Source organism: Myxine glutinosa, chromosome 9, assembly GCF_964187855.1.
Source record: "Myxine glutinosa chromosome 9, kmMyxGlut1.1, whole genome shotgun sequence".
In the NCBI taxonomy this organism is placed as follows: domain Eukaryota; kingdom Metazoa; phylum Chordata; class Myxini; order Myxiniformes; family Myxinidae; genus Myxine; species Myxine glutinosa.
In genome coordinates this window covers 88,561,286-88,582,094 of record NC_136269.1, presented here as the reverse complement: position 1 = coordinate 88,582,094, position 20,809 = coordinate 88,561,286, and the positions used below count along the sequence as shown (strand labels likewise).

Sequence of the window (20,809 nt, the reverse complement as noted above, 5' to 3'; positions counted from 1 at the left end):
TCACACAACGGGGGCAAAGGAGCTATAGTTTATGGGGTTTGGCAGTGAAAACTAGCCCGGGAGGGTTAGGATAAAGTGTGTAGGGATCTAGAGAAGATGACCATAGGTAACTGTAAGTTTAAGTAGCAACAGTGGACAGGTAGTGGGGACATAGAGAGGGTAGTTGGATGATAATGACGAGGGAGCGCAATAATATAAGGGGCGACTGGGAAGCGCGAGTTTCAGAGGGGAGTAGTTAGATCAGATGATGCCGAGTGTTTGAGGATCGGAAGTGTATGGAACAGGGGTATGACTGAGTAGTGGTGATTGTGTATTGTGTTGACCAAATGGTCCAGGGAGGAAGGAGGGTGCAGGAAGCACCAGTAGGAGTGATTGCACAGGTGTGCAACTACAGGTGAATGGAGAATGGTTGTGTGGAATATATAGAGTATGAAATATATGGAGTATGGAATGGATGGTGTCGAATGAGTATGGTGGAACCTGTGGAGTGGAGTGGATGGTGCGAAGGTGTGTTTGGGGAGGATGGACCCCCATCACAAATACCCGGGGAGGGTAGTTTTAGAGTTAGGGAGAGGGAGTAGGTAAATTGTGGTTGGATATTGGCATCTGTGGTGCGTGTGGAAGAATGGTGTTTGGATGGGTGCATTAGTGACGTGGAAATGGCTGGGCGTGTGGCCTGTTAGTGTGTGTAGTTGAATGGACACTCCGCCACTGTTAGGATGTCGGCCAGGTGAGGCCGCAGGTGGGCTCTGGGAGCCGTTAGAGTTGTGGATGGGGCCCGAGGATCCGGAGGACGGACCCCGGTAGCCCAGTGCCAGAGAGGGCACCGAGTGGGGAGAGCGCCAGAGGGCCTTCCCCAGTTAGATAGGTTAGGGAAAGGAGCAGGTAAGCTCGGAGGCAACTGCAGTGGTGGAGGTGTGCAGGTGGGTAGACCTGCTGGGAGTGCCACAACACGTAGTCCTGAAATTGTGCAGAGGCACAGGGAGTTGAATCGGGGGAGTGAGACCCCAAATTGATGAAGCACCACAGTTTGGTCAATGGGAATTTGGTTCTTAAAACCGCATAGAGTAAGATGGCCAATGGTTTGGCAGGGAAAGACCCCGGGTAGTGTAAAGTGTATTAAAGTCATTTAGGAAGTAGTTAGGATTAAGAATCTCCTCGCACCATCTACATCCACTCACCTGAGGTAACGACGGTGCTCCACACCATGCCATGGTTTGTTTTTATTATTTTGGTGCAAATGTATGGAATGTGAGACGCATCATGACGTGGGTGTGACATTGTGTTATGTTCCATCTCTCCCTCCTTATGAGGATTGATGATGAATTTGAATAATGGCAAATTTTGGTTTGAGGGATTGTGGGGACGAATTTGGTATAGGGGAGATATGGGGAAGACGTGACAGTAGTGACGAATTGGTAAATGTGTAGATTTTTGTACATATGGGGTAAGGGCAAGGGGTAGAGTAGGTAACAGGGGGGGGGGGGGGGGTGACGTACGGTAGGGACGAGCTTTCTCACTTCGCTCTCCGTACGCACCTCGTCTTGCATTGCCTTGTTTGATGTGTACCCTTGTGACCTTACCCCTCGCTCACCTGTCTTTTGTTCCCCTGTCTCCCACCCGAGGACTGTGCTCTCTGGGCACCGAGGGGAGCGTGCGGGAGTCCGCCATTGTGTGCCCGAAACTCTCGCAACCAGCTGTCTGCATCGATGCACCACTTATGGACCACATGTCTGTGGCTGAGCACCACTCATGGACCCCACGGGTTGGGGCATGGCCCCTCTGCTGGAATCGGCCAGATTGGCCAGAGGAAGATCTTGCTTGCGGACCTCGGTCACGTGGCACCTATGCCCCACAGGTGAAGCACCCATAGTCGGCCCCCTGTGGGCCATAAAAAAAAAAATGGACACGTTTTGTGCTTTTTATTATGTCTAAATAGGCCGCCAGCAAGAAGACGAAGTTGACAACATCTAGAACTATGGCCAGCAGAGGGAGCCGCAGAGGGAGCCGAAGAGGAAGACCAGCACCAGGGGTTTGTTTATTTTGATTACGAACTGTGATGACTGTGCACTGGTTGGTGCTTTTGGTGCTTTATGGTGCGTCGATGCAGCGCAGGCTGTCTCCCCCCCCCCCCCCCCCCCCAAAAAAGAACAATCACAGGTCCTGGGTTAGTTCTGTAAGTCAACATAATGTCATTGTAAATAATGCTCCCCCACCGTAAATATATAGTTTGAGAACCATTCCGCAATTCGGTTAGCTGTGGGCGTAAATCTGTTAGATCGGGTGCAATGCAGCAGAGGGACATACTTATTTGTGTTTTAAAACTGTCACACTCAGGGTCAGGTTAAATGTAGAGGGAACTACACCTACGTGCCACACTAAAGGTAAAAGTTTAATAGGCCCGGGACGTGTCTAAGAGGAGGATGGTGCAGTGTTGTGGATTTGAGAATTGTGTTGTGTTTTTTATTATTGTTGTAAATATCACCCTCCAGTTTGTGTATAAAGGTCAAAGGTCATCCCTTTAGTTATTCCATATACAATCACACAGCCAATCATAGATTTCCTTTTTTTGGTAGTTATCTCCTTATTCTGTGTATTAGGTTAAGGCTCTGGCTTCCACTAGTTGACACTGCATTGCATCAAATGGGAACAAGGTAGAATCCCCCCCCTTTTCAAAGTCCCCAGAACCTCCATTGCCAACCGCATTGCCGACAGCTATTGGGCGGTTTTCTGCATTCGCCCGCTGCTGCTTTGGGACCGTGTTTTTCACCGCAAGACTCTTTTCACTTTCACTTTTCACTTTCACTCTTTTCACTTTTACGCACGGGGTCATCTCGGAGCAGAATGTGGGAGGAGTCAGCCCAGCGCCAGGAACAAGGCGTGGCCTTGCCAACGCCTCCTCTAGGGGCGGGATCGGTGAGCCCTCGTGACCAATCAAGGCCGAGGCGAGCTCACCGATGGGCGTGTCCTGGAGGCCGGCGGCTTGATCGCCCCAGGCGCAATATAAGCACGCACGAGGTCATCTCGGAGCAGAATGTGGGAGGAGTCAGCCCAGCGCCAGGAACAAGGCGTGGCCTTGCCAACGCCTCTTCTAGGGGCGGGATCGGTGAGCCCTCGTGACCAATCAAGGCTGAGGCGAGCTCACCGATGGGCGTGTCCTGGAGGCCGGCGGCTTGATCGCCCCAGGCGCAATATAAGCGCACGCGCAAGATCTTGGAAGGGAGAGACGACAGATGCGTGAGAGAGTTGGCAGTGCACCGAAGCCCAGTCGAGTCCAGTCAAGTTGAGGAGGAGCGGAGAGTCCAGTGGAGCGGCTGACAAAGGAAGCCCCCACAGCAGATGAGTGAGGAGTCCACCGCCGCTGAATCCACCGCAGCTGGGTGGGGTTGAGTTTCTAACGGCAGTTCGACCCGCGGCCGCGAAGCAACGCCGCCGGACGAACGAGAGTGTGGAGAGTCAGCGGCTGCTCCCTCCCGGCCCGATCGTCCTCTGGTCCGAGCTGAACTTCCCTCCTTTCCAGCCATCGTGCCTGCCTTCATTGCCCATTCGTGTGAGTCTGTCGTTGTTTGTTCTGTCCTGGGTTTGTAAGTAAGACTGCCATAGGTAAGCTAGCGTTGCACTGTGTCCTTCTGGTCCGTCCCTCTTTCTGTAATTATTTTCTTATCTTTCCATTCTCCTTGGTTCTTTTGGGTCTTGTAAATAAGAACAATAAATTAGATTTGTTCTTCCTACCTTGCCTTTCTTTCCCTTACATCTGTCGTCGTTGTGATTTCCCAATTGAATACCTGCGGCACGATTTGGCCAACGTTCAGGATCGGGTTAGTCTCTTGTTAATAGTTCGTGCCGCGGTTGCTAAAACCGCTCGGCAATTAACATCTGTCCGTGGTACGAACGGGGCTGCGCACCTGCCTTTCCGGAGGTAGCTGTGCAGTGTCAGGGACCACGTCGGTCAGTTATAGACGAGGGGATTAATCCCCCCTCGATAAGGGGAACAGAGGCCGACGTTGGGTTCCGTAACAATATTATATATGCAGTTTGCCATGTTGTGGTCAATAAAATTTCTTTAAAAAATGGCAAAAATTATGAAGTGCATTTCCAATAATGTGCCGCAGAACATTTCCCACAGAAGGTGGGCAGAGAAGGGTACTCCCACCCTGAGTGCCTGCTAATTATAAACAAAACCGACCATTTTAAGTGTGTGTGCTGAAAACAGTCCTAAGTACACTACTTGAATGGTTTTTCCAGCAAGTATTTTGAGGGTATTACATTGTTAAAAAATATTAGTGGAGTGCATATAATATCGATTTGCAGGACATTGGGAAAAAATTAATTGATTTTTGGACAAAATATTCAAACATTGAGACATGTAAAAACAGTCGGAACCCGACATTCACGGGGGATACGTTCCTGGAAAATGCCACGAATGGTGGGGCATTGTTTCAATGGAAAAAAGAGGGATTGGTTCCCAGCGGTTCGTGATTCACAAGGGGAAATCAAAAATCCTGTGAAAAATCATGCAAAAGTCGTAAATATGCGGAGCACAGAGCCGCAAATGTCAAAACAAACCGCGAATACGCCTGCGAAAAACCGCAAATGTCAAATGGGTGGTGGGGGTGCAGTGCAGCTGTTTTATGTGTGACACTTGGAAGATGCTTTTAGAACTGTTATGTGCAGAGCTGGTGGGAAATGTTTTATGCATGGCTGGAAGTGGTGTTTTTTTATACATGGCATGTGGAAGATGCTTTTAGAAGTGATGTGTGCGGCTGGTGGGAAATATATTTTCATAAGGGAAAATATTTCATGAACACGAATGCACATGATTACAGTTTTCATTAAATATGCTTACAACTCCAGTTCCAAAAGGTTAGCTCACTCTTTTGCTGTGTGTCATGTTACTTTATGGAAAACGGACCATTTGTGCTTCGATCTTGTGTGGTCGCCAAAGCGCGTCTTGCTCCTGAAAACAGTTTCTGTTTTAACTGCTCGGAGTTTAAGCTTGGAGGATGATATGGTATTTATTCCATATTATTTTACGAAGATAGATGTTGAATTTAAATTACATCGTTTACAAACGTGCTTGTATCACAGCGTTGTGTTAGAATTTCATTTTATTATAGTTTCAAAATAAAAGTTCATTTTTACTTTCCATGAACCGGCCTCGCTGATCGGCACAAGATTTACACCATATTAAAGGGTAGAGACTTTCACATTAATTGTGTGCAGACTAAAGGAATCATAAATACAGAATTAAATAATCACTTGCGGTTCCCGGTCAAAAATAAATGATGAAATAATTAGGGAAGAAACCAAGTAACCCCACTCCCCACGTCATATCCCATCTATAATCTTCTTCCACTTCCCTCCTTGTGCGGAATGTTTGCGATCGTCTCTGTGAACAAGGTTTTTTTTCCTTAAACACAAAATACTAACAATATTAACCTGAAATCCCTACCCATAGGCGAAAAGGGATAATCAACCAAGTACCATGGAAGTCCGTGGGTGGGTGGGGAATTTTTTTTGCGCCCACGAAAAACTGCAAATAAGCAGGACACAGGGCCGCGAATGTAGAAGCAGGTCACATTTTATCAACCACTAAATATGTGGAAACTGCGAATGTTGGGACCGTGAATGGCAGGTCCGACTGCACTTTAATTGCTCCAAAAAGGTGCATAAAACATTTTGAAACAAGAAAAAGAGCAATCAGAGATTGCAAACCCTCGCCAGGATGTATTTTCAGTGGTTTTTAAGGCTTTTGTATTAAAACAAATATGGCGGCCGAACCACGTGACCGATGACGTCATCATTTTTTTTCCCCCCAAACTAATTTATTCCTAGATTATGCTCAAGAAATTTCAAGAAACATTTTGAAACAAGAAAAAGAGCAATCAGAGATTGCAAACCCTCACCAGGATGTATTTTCAGTGGTTTTTAAGGTTTTTGTATTAAAATGTATTTTGTATTTTTGTATTATCCCCCCCCCCCCCCCTTCCCACGCCTCCTCCCCCCCAAGCCCTCTCCCTCCCACACTTCTCCCTGCTCTCAAATGTTGTGGTTGTGTGCTTCCCCTTCTCTCCCCATCTTGTCTTCCGCTCCCTCTTTTTGTATATTTTGTTTGTCTGGTTGATTTGTTTGTGAAATAAATGTTAGCTCTTTCACGAGCCTCGACTCAGTATACAAAAAAAATAAAAAAAAAATATGGCGGCCGAACCACGTGACCGATGACGTCATCATTTTTTCACCCAAACTAATTTATTCCTAGATTATGCTCAAGAAATTTCAACTTGATCGGATGAAGTTTTGTACTTGTCAAATTATGACATCATAATGGAGGCACCTATGACATCATCATTAACATATTTTATTCCCCATGGAGAGTTCTTTACAATGAGCGGTCTCTATTTTTTCTATTCAGTGCTTTCGGAGATAGAGGTGCAACGTTTTTTGTTTTTTCCAAGATGGCCACCGAACCACGTGACCTATGACGTCATAATTATCATATAAAAATTCTACAGGTGGAGTTGCACCGATGGTGAAAATTTCCTGTCAATTGGACCAACGGTTGCAGAGAAAATCATATTTATTCTGTGCGGACAAACAAACAAACAGATAAACGGACTCAAATGCAATACCCTCTCCTATGGCGAGGGTAACTATTTTAATATTTAATAAGGGACAAATAAAACCATCTCACCAACACAGCTCCCCATCACCCAGACAACAGAAAAAACAAGAAAAAAGACAAAAGAATGGCCTGCAGCCAACATCATGCTCACCGTTGGAACGTGCAGACGACTGGCCGGCTTGCCATCCAGAAGATACGAGCCAGTAAATGTTACAAACTCATCATAGCACTGCGGGGCTTGGGGTATCACAGCACACATAACGCGCCGCCTCTCTTCGATGCGCTTTCGCATCTGTAGGAACTCAAAGTATGGGTTTGGACGTGCAGTCTGGTATGGTATAATTTCCTCAAGCTTTAAAGAGTCCACTAATGCTGCCAGTGACTGCTGAGCTGGCTCCTTGCTCTGTCGCTGTGCAGCTGCCCCAACTGCTGCTGGAGTACTGGCTCCACTGCGTCCTGGCGTTGTCAGCTTCCTCTTATGCATGGTATGTTGAGCCACAGCTGGCCGATCATCTTCAACAATCTTACCACGTGTCTTTCCTCCGGTTGCCGTTGCTTCGTTTGGGGATCCTGACTGCCTGCCAGCCGCTTGGTTGGCTCGGCTCCTTGTCATTACTCTTGAAGGTGCAGTGACTGGTGTAACCCCTACTGGCTCCTCCACCTTCACCAACACCTCAACCTTTGCCCGCTCTATTGTCAAATCTGGGTTGCTTGGTGCACTTAACTGTTCAGAATAACCCTCGGCTTCCTTAGTTGCGACCTTCCCCGTAAAATTATCATTTTCTTGTCCCTCCAAAGGCTTTTCTTCCTCTCTTTCCATTGCTTCGATTGTCAACGGTTGAGCAACATCTGTATGGGAGTGTGGTGACACATGTCCTTCCATTGCTGGATGTGGAGACAAGGCCTGGTCTCCAGTTGCTCTGGAAAGGGAGCCAAGATGCTCATCTTCTGTCAAAGAAGTCTCAACATCTGCAATAGAAACAGCACCTGTTTCTACATTAGTATGAGCAATCAATGCACTCTCCTCCTTCCCATTACCAACCTCACCAACAATGCTGCCACCAGAAATAGCTATATGCAGCTCTGCAATGGCTTCAAGGCAGGCAGCTGTAGATGGCATCTCAGAATCAGTTCCCTCTGCTTCCAAAGCAGCACTAATACCCAAATACATTCCTCCTGAAGCTGGTTCTTCTCTGGTGAGAAATGTCTGCAAGGGAGCAGATGTAGCCTCCAGATCTTTGGTCTGTGCCTCTTCAACTGCATTGATTTCTGCTACCTTCTCTATCTCTTCATCTTCCTCCCCTTGTTCCTCCTCTTCTTCCTCTTCCTGCTCCTGCTCCTCCTCCACCCCTTCTACCTCCTCCAGTCCCTCCTGTTTCTTGTTACTCTCTTCTGCCATTTCCACCATCACATCTTCATTTTCTTCTGCACCTGTTAGCGCTGCCTCATCCTCAATGCCTTCTTCAGCCTCACCATCCTGCTGATATTCATTTTGTTGTCCACACACTTGCACTGCACTTTGAGGCTGATGTGATCGCAATGACGATTCCATCTGTGGCTGATTACTTCCCCGTTCATCATCTATCATGAAGTCCAATTCATCCAATAGAGGGGTATGCGCAGATGCTGGGATCCGCGAGACTGCAAGACCCATACTTTCCTGCTGCACAATTGTATCCCCAGTTGGAAGGGAAACAGAGACGCTCTCTTCAGGCATGTTTCCCAAGAGACGTTCGAGCTCTCCAGAAGCAGGCTCAGGTCCACCATCAAGCACAGAGCGTGCATACCGAAAGGGTGAGCAGGAAGAGGAGGATGAGGACGAGGAAGAAAAAGAAACTGACAGCACATTTTCTGCACTCTCCCCCCCAACACCCAATGCTGGGCGATTCAATGGCTCACTCATGTGTCGGCGTGGTGGTGAAACCTTGCATCGTGGCAATGTGTCCTCCACCAATGGGAAGCTGTCTGCAAAAATGCTACTTGTGGCTGGCGTAGAAAATGTGCGATCTAAGTGGCGAACGGGTGAAGAAAGAATGTCTCCAGCATAGCCCAAAAATACAGATGGTGTTGCAGACATCATTTGAGACTGCGACCGTGACTGTTGCTGCAGACATACAGCCTTAGGTGTCACACCATCAGCAACCTCATCCCAAGCTTTCCCAGTGTTTGTAAACAGCTCAAGTTGTGCTGGTTGTGATGATACAGGGCTTTGAGTTGGAATCGGAAGAACTGGTGATGGTGTCGGAAGTGGTTGCTGCAGCTGAGGCATTGTTGTTACATCAGAAGGCATAAAGGGCAGGACATCCTTTGCCATGTCAGGATGTTGTGTGGCAAGACCATGAGTCATAGAAACAGTTTGATGCGAGATGTGTGTTGGGTACATGGATGCCGATCCGAGTTCCACTGCTACTGAAGGGATTTCCAGTGACTCAGGTGCACCATGGACAACAGGGTCAAAACCATGTGCAATTGATAACTGTGGTGCTACGGATGAAACCGTTGATTCAGAAAGCATATTTCTTGTCTCTGAAAGAATGTCTGTTGTTTCAGAAAGGAAGTGACGCTTTTCTGACAAAAAGTTAGTTGTTTCTGAGAGGAAATGATGAGTATCCGTGACTGGTGTTGTTGGGTCATAGGAAGGGGCAACGGATGCAAAGGTTGTGACGGTCTGGAAAAAATCAGTATGTGAAGAAACCTTTGGCCTGAGTTCTGCTGTGCAGGTATCAGGAAGGTAGTGCTGCGGCACTGTGAATGGTACAGTTGCTGTTGCATACTCCAACTGTTCTGTAGCTACCAACTTCTCTTTTGGTGGCACTGCAATACTCAAAGGTGGTGTTTGGGTCTCAATTTCAACAGGTAATGAAGACTCCCTCCCAGTGGAAATCTCTCTCCCATCTTGGTTAGGTGACTCAATGCTGTATTGGGATGGGTGAGACGGGGTATTATCAGTTACCACGGGTGATTTCTCACTCACATGATATACAATGGGGTTTACAGGTGGTGGAGCTGAATTGTATTTAGGTGAGTGCAGGCAGCTGGACTCTAACAAGAAGTCCTGTGTGTTAGGACTGATTCTTGATGGAGAGGGGAAACTCTTCACTAGAAAGCGTGTCTTATCCAGCACAAATTCCTGCATCGTACTATGGCCTGTGTCAGAGGAAAACGCTGACAGGAAAGTTTGTGGCAGAGGCTGCTGCAGTACCTCAGGGTCAGAAGGTGCCTGAGGTTTCAGTGAGATCTTTGATTCTGGTGTAGTATCATGTGGTAGGTTATAGCTTGTACAGTCAAAATTCTCAGAGTCATCCTGCTTTTCCATTGCAATGGCTTGTGGTTTTGATATAGGTGACATAGATGGCATAGCAGAAACGGCTGTCTCAGGTGGTGAGACTGCACAATTACTAGGAAAAGTCCTGTCTTTTGTGTCTGGCACCAAGTGGAAGTCAAATTGTGATGAAGAGTCATAAGCACCTGGTTTGGAAGTTTCTATTGCATCAATTGACACTGATGTCTGGCAAGGTTCGGTGTTAGGTGGCCCTGAGCAATATGATGGTGAGGTGTATGTTTTTTGGAATGGTTCTAGTATCTCTACTGGTGCTGTCTGTGTTGTGCAACCACTAGGAAGAGAAGGAATATCAGTGTGCTCTGATTTCCATGTACTTTCATCCGTGTCCAATGGTGTGGATGCTTCGATTGCTGTAGGTATTTTAGTCTCTGCATTCTCCACAGTGAATTCTGTTATGGGAATAGGTGGTGGAGGTTGTAGTGGTGGAGGAACTGTAACATCTGGGCATGCAGGAGCTCTAGGGCCTGATGCCAGAAGTGATGGTAAATCAACACTATCAAAGGCCTGCTCTGTACCAACAGAAAAGGGAGACTGCGCAATTGGCAAAGCATCTTCTTCTGAAATTGGAACTGAAACAATGGCCAAAGGGCAGCTAGACCCAAGAGTAGCTGGGTCTGGTTCAGGAGCAAAAACCTTGCTCTCAGCATCATCCACTGGCCTGAGGCCCTTTTCGTCAGAACAAACTATTGATGATTGTTGACCATCGGTTGCAGACTCACTACTGTCCTGCAAAGTATTTTTTTTCGATGGTGTCGGACTTCCTTGTGGAATATCCAGCCTGTTGTGTTTCATGGCTTCCTTCTGTTCTCCTGGCCGAACTGTTGCAGGTTTTTCTTTGTCCTTCGAGCGATCTCCTGCATCTGCAGATGCCTGCCGGATTCGATCCTTTTCTCTCAACCTCTTCTTTTCTTTATGTCGCTTATGCCGTTCTTCCATTTCACGATCCTTCTGGCTCAGCATCAATTCAAAACTTGTCATCATGAGATCCCCAGCACCTAAAACTTTGTCTTTTGATCTTGCCCCAGCATCCTTTGGTTTTACCAACTTTTCACCTTCATAATCTGCCTTGGATTTAGATTTTACTGGAGAATGTTTCTTCTCCTTGTCCAGTTGATCTTTCTCACGCACTTCTAACCGTTCTACATCATGCCGAGAGGCATCCCTTGATGTAACATTCTTAACAGATACATCCCTGCTACTACTCTCCAAACCTGAAGTCTCCTTGGATGCCCGTCTTTCATCTTTTTGATTTTTCCCAACTGCAACTGGGAGTTTCTCCCTCAATCGCTCTTTATCCTTCTCCTTCTTTCGTTTTTCTTTATGGACATCCCTTTCTTGGCTTTTAACCCTTTCCACACGCTTTGTCTCAGATGTATCCAGTCTAATTTCTTCACATCGTTGTGCCAAAATTGAAGCCTCTCGTTGATCTCTATCATAGTCAGCTTGAGACCGCTCAATGAAGTCTTTGCTTAACCTGTCCTTGCGGAAGAATTCCCTTTCTTCTGTTAGTGGTGCTCCAAGAAATGCCCTGTCAGGTTCATTTTCCACACCAAAGTCCCATTCTTGGTAGGACAAGTTTTCTGCAGCAATGAGCTCTTTGCTTGCCTCTGCTGCCTCATCATACTCCATCTCTGGACACTCCTCAGGCTTTTGGTGATTTCGGTTAAACAGCTTCTCAAACATTTCTTCGACCTCAGCACTGTGGTCTTCCAATGCAGTTTGAGGTTGAAGCTGAGGTTCAGTCTTAAAAACAACCTTTTCTCTCTCCCTGCTGTCCACAGGCTTGCTTTCAGCACATTCTCTGTCCTTGTTTCGACCATGATCCTTATCCTGAAGCTTTCTGTCAAGCCTATCTCCACCTATCCATTCCTTTTCTTTCTTCTCTCGCTCCACATGTTCAGTCTTTACCTTCTTTTCTGTGTGCGCCACTGTATGACTACCACCATCTCTGCCCCCCTGGCTGCCACGGCGTTCATCACCTGCAAGTCTATGTGGGATTGACAAAGAGTGACTTCGTTTCTCTCCATGGGATTCTGTCATTCTTGTCTCGTTGGAACCAGAGTTTCTGCGCTCTTCACTATGTCGTGCAACACTCGCATCTTTCACCCGCAACATCCCTGATGAAAAACTAGACCGCCGCTCATCTCCAGAGGTCCGATGCTTTTCCCGCCTAACATCCCCACCCCTGTGCTTGTTTGGCGCTTCTTGGTCTCCACTTTCCTTTCTTACCCTCTTTTCCTTTTTCTCACCTTCACGTCGGTCACCAATCTCTCTGTCCCTGTCCTTATCCTTCTCCTTCTCCTTATCTCTACGGTCAGATGGTAAGCTGGAGCGCCTCTCATCCCCACTCTGCATCCTGCTCTTCTTCTCCATGTTTTCACGACGTTCTTCTACGCCATGCTTTGAGTGCCCAGTTTTCTTTTCATCACTGGTGATCCAATGATATGCAGTCAAGTTTGGTGGATCATCACGCTTACTCCGTTCTGGAGTAAGGCCTTGTCTGCGCTCATCAACTAATGGTCGAGTTGCCATTGCAACACATGCAGTGTCATCATTTGGCTTGCGCTCTGATTTGCTGCCTCGTCTCTCCTCACCACCTTTTCTTTGAGGTGAAGGCAATGATGGCTCCATCAAAAACTCCTTCAGTTTTCGCTCACTCATTGCCCCCTCTTTCCTATCCCTCTTTTCTGCATGATGACTAGCTCGGCGCTCTTCACTTGTGTGTGGTAGCTTGACTTCAGTTCCTTCTGTTGCTTCCTCCCGCACTCGCCTTTCTTCCTTCTTCCTCTCTTTTCTGTCTGCACTCGGTGCAAGATTGTTGCTTATGCGTTGTGCTGTTTTGCTTTCTTGACCACTCACACTACTTGACCGTTGTATAAAGCCTGTTGTTTGTATTTGTTCATCCCTCCAATCACCCAACTTGTTTTCCCGCCTCTCATCATGCCGGTTACGGCTAGGTAACCAATCTTCTACTATGACACCAGGTTCTGCACGTTCAACTGCTTGGCCATCCCTTCGTTCTCTGGGATCACCTTGTGCACCGCGTTTGTCTTTACGCTCTGTAACTGGTGCACTGTTTCGTCTTTCACCACTGCCTTGACCACTTTGGACACGTGGCTCATCCAGTGATGTCCAAGGTCGTCTCTCAGGTCCAGAGAATGGAAGAACAGACTGAGGCTGAGGCAGAGCTCTAGTTGTACTAACACAACTTTTTTCATCATCGTCCTCATCCTCTTCTTCACTGGGTCGTTTGCTTTTCTTCTTCTTTTTCTTCTTCTTTATTTTGTCACGATCACGATCATCTTTTGACTGTTTATCCTTATCCTCTTTGCGCCGCAGCTCAACAAAATCCCGCCCATCGGCCCAAGGTTTCTCTGTTAGTGGTCCTTGTGATAGTCGCAGTGAAGCTGCAAAACTACCATCTGAACTTTTCATCCCAGGTGTTGCATGTGGGCCAACTGTTTCACAGCCTCTCCCAACAACTCCTTCACTCTTTTCCCGTTCCTTCTTCTTGTGCTTCAGCTTCCGCTTCTTGAGAACCTTGCCTTCAGCGTCCAATGTTCTTGCTATTCTGGATGCCTCTTCAGAAAGATGGCTCCGTGCATTACCAATACCATCGATACCACCCCAGCGATCCAATGATTTATCCCTGTGCCGATGTTTACTTTTCTTCTTTTTCTTTGAAGACTTGCTGCTACAGGTCTCAGAAGTGCGATCCGAGTCAGAATGAGTTTCCTGACGCATGGAGCCAGACTGGAAGCTTACATCTGACCTTGCTGGTGACAGACGAGCTCGCAGTGCTTCAGTGCGACTTGTTTTCACATGCTTCTCTGTCAAATATTGCGCAGATTTTAATTGTACTGTCGTACCAGGTGGCGCGGGTTTTGCACCACTGTATGTACGCACCGCTTCCCGCACCTTAGGTCTCTCAAATATCTCACTGTCCGATGAATCAACAGAGAAAAGAGAGTTGTTCCTCACTATTGAGGCAGTGGTGCTGTCATCTTTAACAAGTTTCTTGCCACCATTTTTACCTTGACAGTTTACTTTAGTCCTTTGAACTGCTGGTGTTGACAACTTCCCCTTTCTTTTTTCCTTAATTCTTTTTTTTGATTTGTTACTCTCTGCTTTTTTGTAAGGCTTACAAGCTGAATCTGTCTTGTTATAAGACAAAGGACCTTTCAAGAAGTCCACAGACAGCTCTTCCTCAGATGACGAGTCAGAGTCAGAAGTGATACGGCGCACAGGCCGCTTGCGTGCTTTGGTGTTGGCCCCTGATCCTTTTCTGCTAGTTGCTGGTCGCTGTTTAGCAGGACTTAGAGTAAAGTCAGGATCATCGTTCCTTTCCTTTCGTGTGCCCTTCGTCTTAAGCAGGTGCTTATCATCAGCTGGCTTGAAAGTTTCTTGATCATCATCTTCATTAAACTCGTACTCATCCTTGAGGGGCCTTGCTGGGGTTGTTGTTGACACAGAGACGGAACCCGAGCTTGAGTTCTTACCCGGTGTGTCTCGCGATTTGCCACGTGGTCTGGCTCTCGCTTCAGATTCAGAACAAGAAAACTCTTCATCCATTCCTGAATGGGCCACTGAAGGAGCTTCCTCCTCAGAATCTATAGACAAGGGAGAGAAGGGAGAGAATATTTGTATTAGTAACTGAAGATATCCTTGCATATCTTGTACAAATCGAGTGAATATGTAATTGAAAATTGATAAACAGAGAACAACACATATATCCAGATAATGAAAATCATTAATATATGTGGTAGTCCTGCAGGTTAAAAGAAGAATGATGAATTGGTTACATTCAATTTGATTGGACATTGATGTAACTCCATGTATAAGCACATGAACAACCGGAGTGAATGCACGTATTTTAGCGATATTGTGTTGCAGAGTTAAAAACAAATAGGAAAAACTAGAATGGCACTCGGGCATGCATTCGTTCAGTTGAACAGTTTACTGTTTGTATCCCACTGATAAGCCGGATCTGCATTCAGACCAGAACCAAAACTAATCGGCTTGTTCTTGTCACCTACTCAATTCATCACCGGGATTCATCCGAATCTGCCCATAACTTTGAGATATCGTGCGATGTATCGTTTTGGCCCTATCACTCAATGGTAAAGAGTCACTTAAGAATTCTCATATCTGGTTCGATAAGGGGTGTTGCAAAACATTTTACCTTCCCTCCCCCCCCCCCCCCCCCCCCCAGGCATGCTTCCTTTGATGCACGTTAAAATAGCCGAGAATAGAATAACGCACATGTGACGCGTTGTTCAGTCCGCGACAAAACCATCACAACAACGACAAGTGAAGAAAAAGTGACGACGTGGATGCAAGGTACGCACACGGCACGTACGCACGCACGCACACGTCATGTCCGAATGCGTGCACAACTGCAACGGGTTCTCGGGGGAAAAAAGGTAAAATGTTTTGCAACACCCCTTATATCTGGATCCGGATCTTCACCAAAATTGAATTAATTAGTGCTTGACACACACCCAACATGTCCACGAAGTTTTGTCCAAATATGTCCATAACTATTTGAGATATTCTCCTTACATAGTATGGTGGATAAGCTCTCATATTATAACAATTGTGCATTTAATGAGAAAAGCATGAAATTTCTAACATAGTTAGTGCATACCATAAGGTTTATTTTCAGATGTGGAGGGAAGTCAGATTTGACCTCTGAGGACCGTGAGAGGTCAAATCCAAAATGGCTGCCAGTTCACCGGGTCTAATGTTCAAACGCGCTTAATTTTGGAACCAAACAGTGGAGAAAAACATTATAGGTGTCATTTCCAACTAAATTGGGGGTGCCCATTCATTTGGTGATACTTTTGAGATCGCCAGAACTCAAGCACATGCATTTAGGTCAAGGTCAAACAAGCGTTACGCCTAGGTCCCCCCGTCGGTGAAGTGATGTGAGTTGACAAAGTGGAAGACGCAGAAAACATGCTATGATATGATATTTCACTCACAAGGTTTCACTCACTCACAAATTTCAATTTCACTCATACTCACAAGGTATTTCACTCACACCAGAACCCAAACATCAGTACTTTGCTTATTTTTCAAGATATTCCGCTCACAAGGTTCAGACATACATGGCGGCGGCCATATTGGATTTTGACGTGGTGGCCCAATTTTCAATAGCCTTCTTCCTTGTGCCTAGATACACCCAAACACCAGATTAGAAGTTGGTACTTTGCTTATTTTTCAAGATATTTCACTCACAAAGTTCAGACATATATATGGTGGCGGCCATCTTGGATTTTGACGTGGCGACCCAATTTACAATAGCGTTCTTCCTTATGCCGAGATACACCCACACACCAAATTAGAAGTTGGTACTTCGCTTATTTTTCAAGATATTCATCTCGCAAGGTTCAGACATACATGGCGGCGGCCATCTTGGATTTTGACGTGGCGACCCAATTTTAAACAGCCTTCTTGCTTGTGCCTAGATACACCCACACACCAGATTAGAAGTTGGTACTTTGCTTATTTTTCAAGATATTTCGCTCACAATGTTCAGACATATATATGGTGGCGGCCATCTTGGATTTTGACGTGGCGACCCAATTTTCAATAGCGTTCTTCCTTATGCCGAGATACACCCACACACCAAATTAGAAGTTGGTACTTCGCTTATTTTTCAAGATATTCATCTCACAAGGTTCAGACATACATGGCGGCGGCCATCTTGGATTTTGACGTGGCGACCCAATTTTAAACAGCGTCCTTCCTTGTGCCTAGATACACCCACACGCCAGATTAGAAGTTGGTACTTCGCTTATTTTTCGCGATATTTCGCTCACAAGGTTCAGACATATATATGGTGGCGGCCATCTTGTATTTTGACGTGGCGACCCAATTTTCAATAGCGTTCTTCCTTATGCCGAGATACACCCACACACCAAATTAGACGTTGGTACTTCACTTATTTTTCAAGATATTCATCTCACAAGGTTCAGACATACATGGCGGTGGCCATCTTGGATTTTGACGTGGCGACCCAATTTTCAATTGCGTTCTTCCTTATGCCTAGATACACCCACACACCAGATTAGAAGTTGATACTTCGCTTATTTTTCAAGATATTCATCTCACAAGGTTCAGACATACATGGCATCAGACATACATGGCGGCGGCCATCTTGGATTTTGACGTGGGTTCCACCCACACACCAAATTTGAATGCGGTCCTTTGCTTACGCACGCACGCACTCCTGCACGCACGCAAACACGCACGCACGCACGGACGGACGGACACACGGACGGACACACGGACGGAGGGGAAAGCCATAGTCTCCCTTTCGCTACGCTGTGCGACGGGGGACAATTACGTTAAATATCGATTTCTATGATACTGCAGTTGGAAGTGCTATTGGAAAAAGTTCATTTGAACTTTTAAAACTTTATTTTTTCAGGTACAGGGATAGGTACAGAACACCCAAAGACCAGAAATGATGAAAAAAAGTGTTTACACTGCAAGGAATGATGCAATAACCTCTGAAAAAATAACTGTAGTTAACCAAGTATGCCCACAAAAGCTTACATTAAATCAAGTGCAATGATGAAAATTGGTAATGATCAAAATCTAACAGTCTCCAGAACAGAACCACGGTGCAGTGCACTTGAGTGCAGCTTTGGCACACTTGCAGCGTCCTGTGCACCCTTTCTTGCAGCCACAGTCGATCAATTCATGTCACGATTTTGATGCTTCAGGGAGAGTGGTCCAAAGAGGCTGCCACCCAGTTGTCTCCTTTGTCCAGCCCCAGTCAGATGGGTCTGGCATCTCTGGATCCATGACCACTGCCTGGTGCCAACAGTTGGCCTGGTAGCAAGTGCGCTTGATGTGCTGCTTGAGTACTGCCTGGGTTGGAGGAATGTTCTCTGGAGTTCTACACTTCTGTGTGAAGAGCTGTTTCCTGGCATCATTCACTTCCATGCTCTCACTGGTTCGGTCATACATCAGCACCACAAATCGCTCTCGCAGTAACATTGAGCCTTCACTGACCTCACTTGGCATGCCTAGGAGTTAATTGAAAGCATCATTCACCTCTGGGAAAGACTTCCAAGTTTCCCAGGCAGTCTTCTTTCCTCTGCCAGCGAATGCAGATACAGTATCACACCCGGTGAAAGCGTGAAAGACTGGGAGAGTCAGACACTGTGTTGGATTCAATGTGGCAACCATTTTGTGAACAGCTATGTACCAAAAGCTTGACCCGACACCAAAGGCAACCCACAGCTCATCAGGAGCTGTCTTGCTGAATGAAGCCACAGCCAGTACCACCACATCAGTATCAACGGTACGTATTGTCACCTTCTTACACCGCTTTAGCACAGCAAATGAATGGGCATCCCCAATTTAGTTGGAAATGACACCTATAATGTTTTTCTACACTATTTGGTTCCAAAATTAAGCGCGTTTGAACATTAGACTCGGTGGACTGGCGGCCATTTTAGATTTGACCTCTCACGGTCCTCAGAGGTCAAATCTGACTTCCCTCCACATCTGAAAATAAACCTTATGGTATGCACTAACTATGTTAGAAATTTCATGCTTTTCTCATAAAATGCACAATTGTTGTTGTTATCCGCTGTACTAACAGAGAGACAAACAGACAAGACAGGGGGTGAAAAACTACCCTCTGTCCACTTCTTTTTTTTCTTTTTTTTTGTATACTGAATCGAGGCTCGTGAAAGAGCTAATGGAGGTGAAGGTAAAAAATACCTGAAATGGTGATTGATCCGCCGTGGAGAGAAGAAAAGTTGACGTTTCGGGTCTTACCCTTCGTCATTTTTAAGGCCTCTTCTCTTTTGCTCAAAAGAGCCTCTTTTGCTCCGACGAAGGGTAAGGCCTGAAATGTCAGCTTCTCTTCTATCCACAGTGGGTCGATCAAATACCATTTAATGCATTCGATTTCCTATTTGTTTTGACTTATTTTGCCACCCACACAGATCACTAATTTTGTGCTGATATTAGTGATTGCATTATTTCTTGCAGAGTTCAGATCTGGTTCAGTAACCAAATAGCTAGCGCACATCATAGACACGTGATACGATACGTCAGCGCCCATGTTCTGATCGCTTTGCCTTGCTGAAGACGCCATAAACCCCCCAAATAAGCAATTTGTTTCTCGAAATAATGTGCAGTTTTGATGATATCGAAGAGATATCTTCGAAGAGATAGATATCGAAGAGAGATATCGAAGAGAGAAGAGAGATATCGAAGAGATAGATATCGAAGAGAAGAGATATAAGATGATATCGAAGTGTCACTCTCACCATTTAGGACGTAAAAAGAAGGGGTTTCCAGGGAATTCTGCTTGAGCTGTGGCGAAGAGAACTCAACATAGCAGTGACGGGAAAAATCCAGCTATTTAATTTGCACACAATGTGCGTGATATGTGCATGACATTTACTGTGTTTGATCTTTCTTACATCAATGGGTAGCTTTATTCGACAGAAAATAAAGTCAAACAGGATGCTATTTTGCTGTCTTACATGGATATTCAGCAGTGTAGACGAAGAGGCCTAAAGTTGAATATGTAAACAAACAGAGCGAGCCAGGGATGTCACAGTGAAGTACTTCCTTCTGAAAGCAAATAAAGAAAGGAGTCCGGCATGCAAGGCTCATTCCTCGGCATATTGTGGGAGTATAGTCGGTCATGGCCTCAATTATTTATTTATTTATTGCCAAAACAAGTATGGCTGCATTGGGGATCCAACCTGTGACACAATATATATATTTTTCGCGTCCTCGGTCCACTCAACTCCCTCATCCGTGCTGTTGAAGATATCATACAATTAATTTCCGAGAAACTTCATGCTTTGATTCAATATCAATTACGAGTCTGATGGACAGCTGGGTAATGTTTCAGGAAACTAGTGTACCCACTCCGAACAGGAGCGGCAGGAAGGGTTATGTTATTATCTTCTCTGGGGTATGTAGACTACAGTAGACCTAGGCTAGGGTTTCAAGAACATCAGAGGTGTATTCATTTACCAAGGTTCTGCCCTCCCGCTCTATCTGTGGTAATAAACCTTTTGTTCATAAATACCTGGATGTAGTTATTCGAGGTATGGGACTTTAGACCACTTGGACTAAACCCAGTGCAAGGGTATTAAGCGCCCGAGGCGAACCTTCAGCTTTGTGCCCCGACTCCCACACCCTTAAGCCCCCACCACAATTAACTTTCAAAAATTAACATTGTGTATTAGTATGAATAAAATTTCTGCATTCATAGAGTAGACTTAGTACGCGGTACAAAGGGTTAATATAGCTTAGAGCAGTGGTTCTTAACCTTTTTAAAGGCGCCGAACCCTAACGAAACCCACCAAACACTCGCAGAACCTCTCAAATTTTACAAAAAAATTAAGAATAATTGTATCTTAATGCGTTTTCTGTACTTATTTTCGGGAGGCGATCTGGGAAATGCGTGTTTTGTTTTGGCAAGGGCCACCCTCAAATCATTTTCGCATGCAAGCCTGCTCCTTTTCTTTGTTTTAATGTCCACCAGTTTCGAAAACGCATGCTCGCAGAGATACGTTGTAACGAATGGCGTGAGGATCTCAAGGGCAATTTTAGCGATGTGAGGATACCCTTCCATTTGGCGGCACCAAAACGTTGAGAGCGTTGTTGTGCCAAAGAGTTGTTGTTGATTCTGGCTCTGCTGAAGTTCGATGAGGTCGTTGAGGTATTGGTCGTTGACATCTGCTGTTGCAACGTCGAAAGTAAATGGCTGCCGCACCCATGCTGGGTATTGCTCTTGGTTGGGGAAGTAGCCGTCGAATGACTTTCCCAGCTCATCCAAGTGCATGGCAATCACTTGC

At 45.9% G+C, this 20,809-nt stretch overlaps 2 protein-coding genes across 3 annotated transcripts in view; both read right to left on the bottom strand.

Moving 5' to 3' along the window:
* Nucleotides 1–20,809, bottom strand: part of ANKRD11 (ankyrin repeat domain 11) — a 319,696-nt gene that overhangs the window by 46,928 nt on the left and 251,959 nt on the right. For both annotated transcript variants that reach the window (XM_068128855.2, XM_078784506.1), the window contains one exon: nucleotides 6,774–14,575. In XM_068128855.2, coding sequence (XP_067984956.2) covers nucleotides 6,774–14,575 — 7,802 coding nt within the window. The remainder of the gene's footprint in view (nucleotides 1–6,773; nucleotides 14,576–20,809) is intronic.
* LOC144893635 (uncharacterized) overlaps nucleotides 1–20,809 on the bottom strand; it is a 1,058,663-nt gene that overhangs the window by 945,784 nt on the left and 92,070 nt on the right. The window lies entirely within an intron of this gene.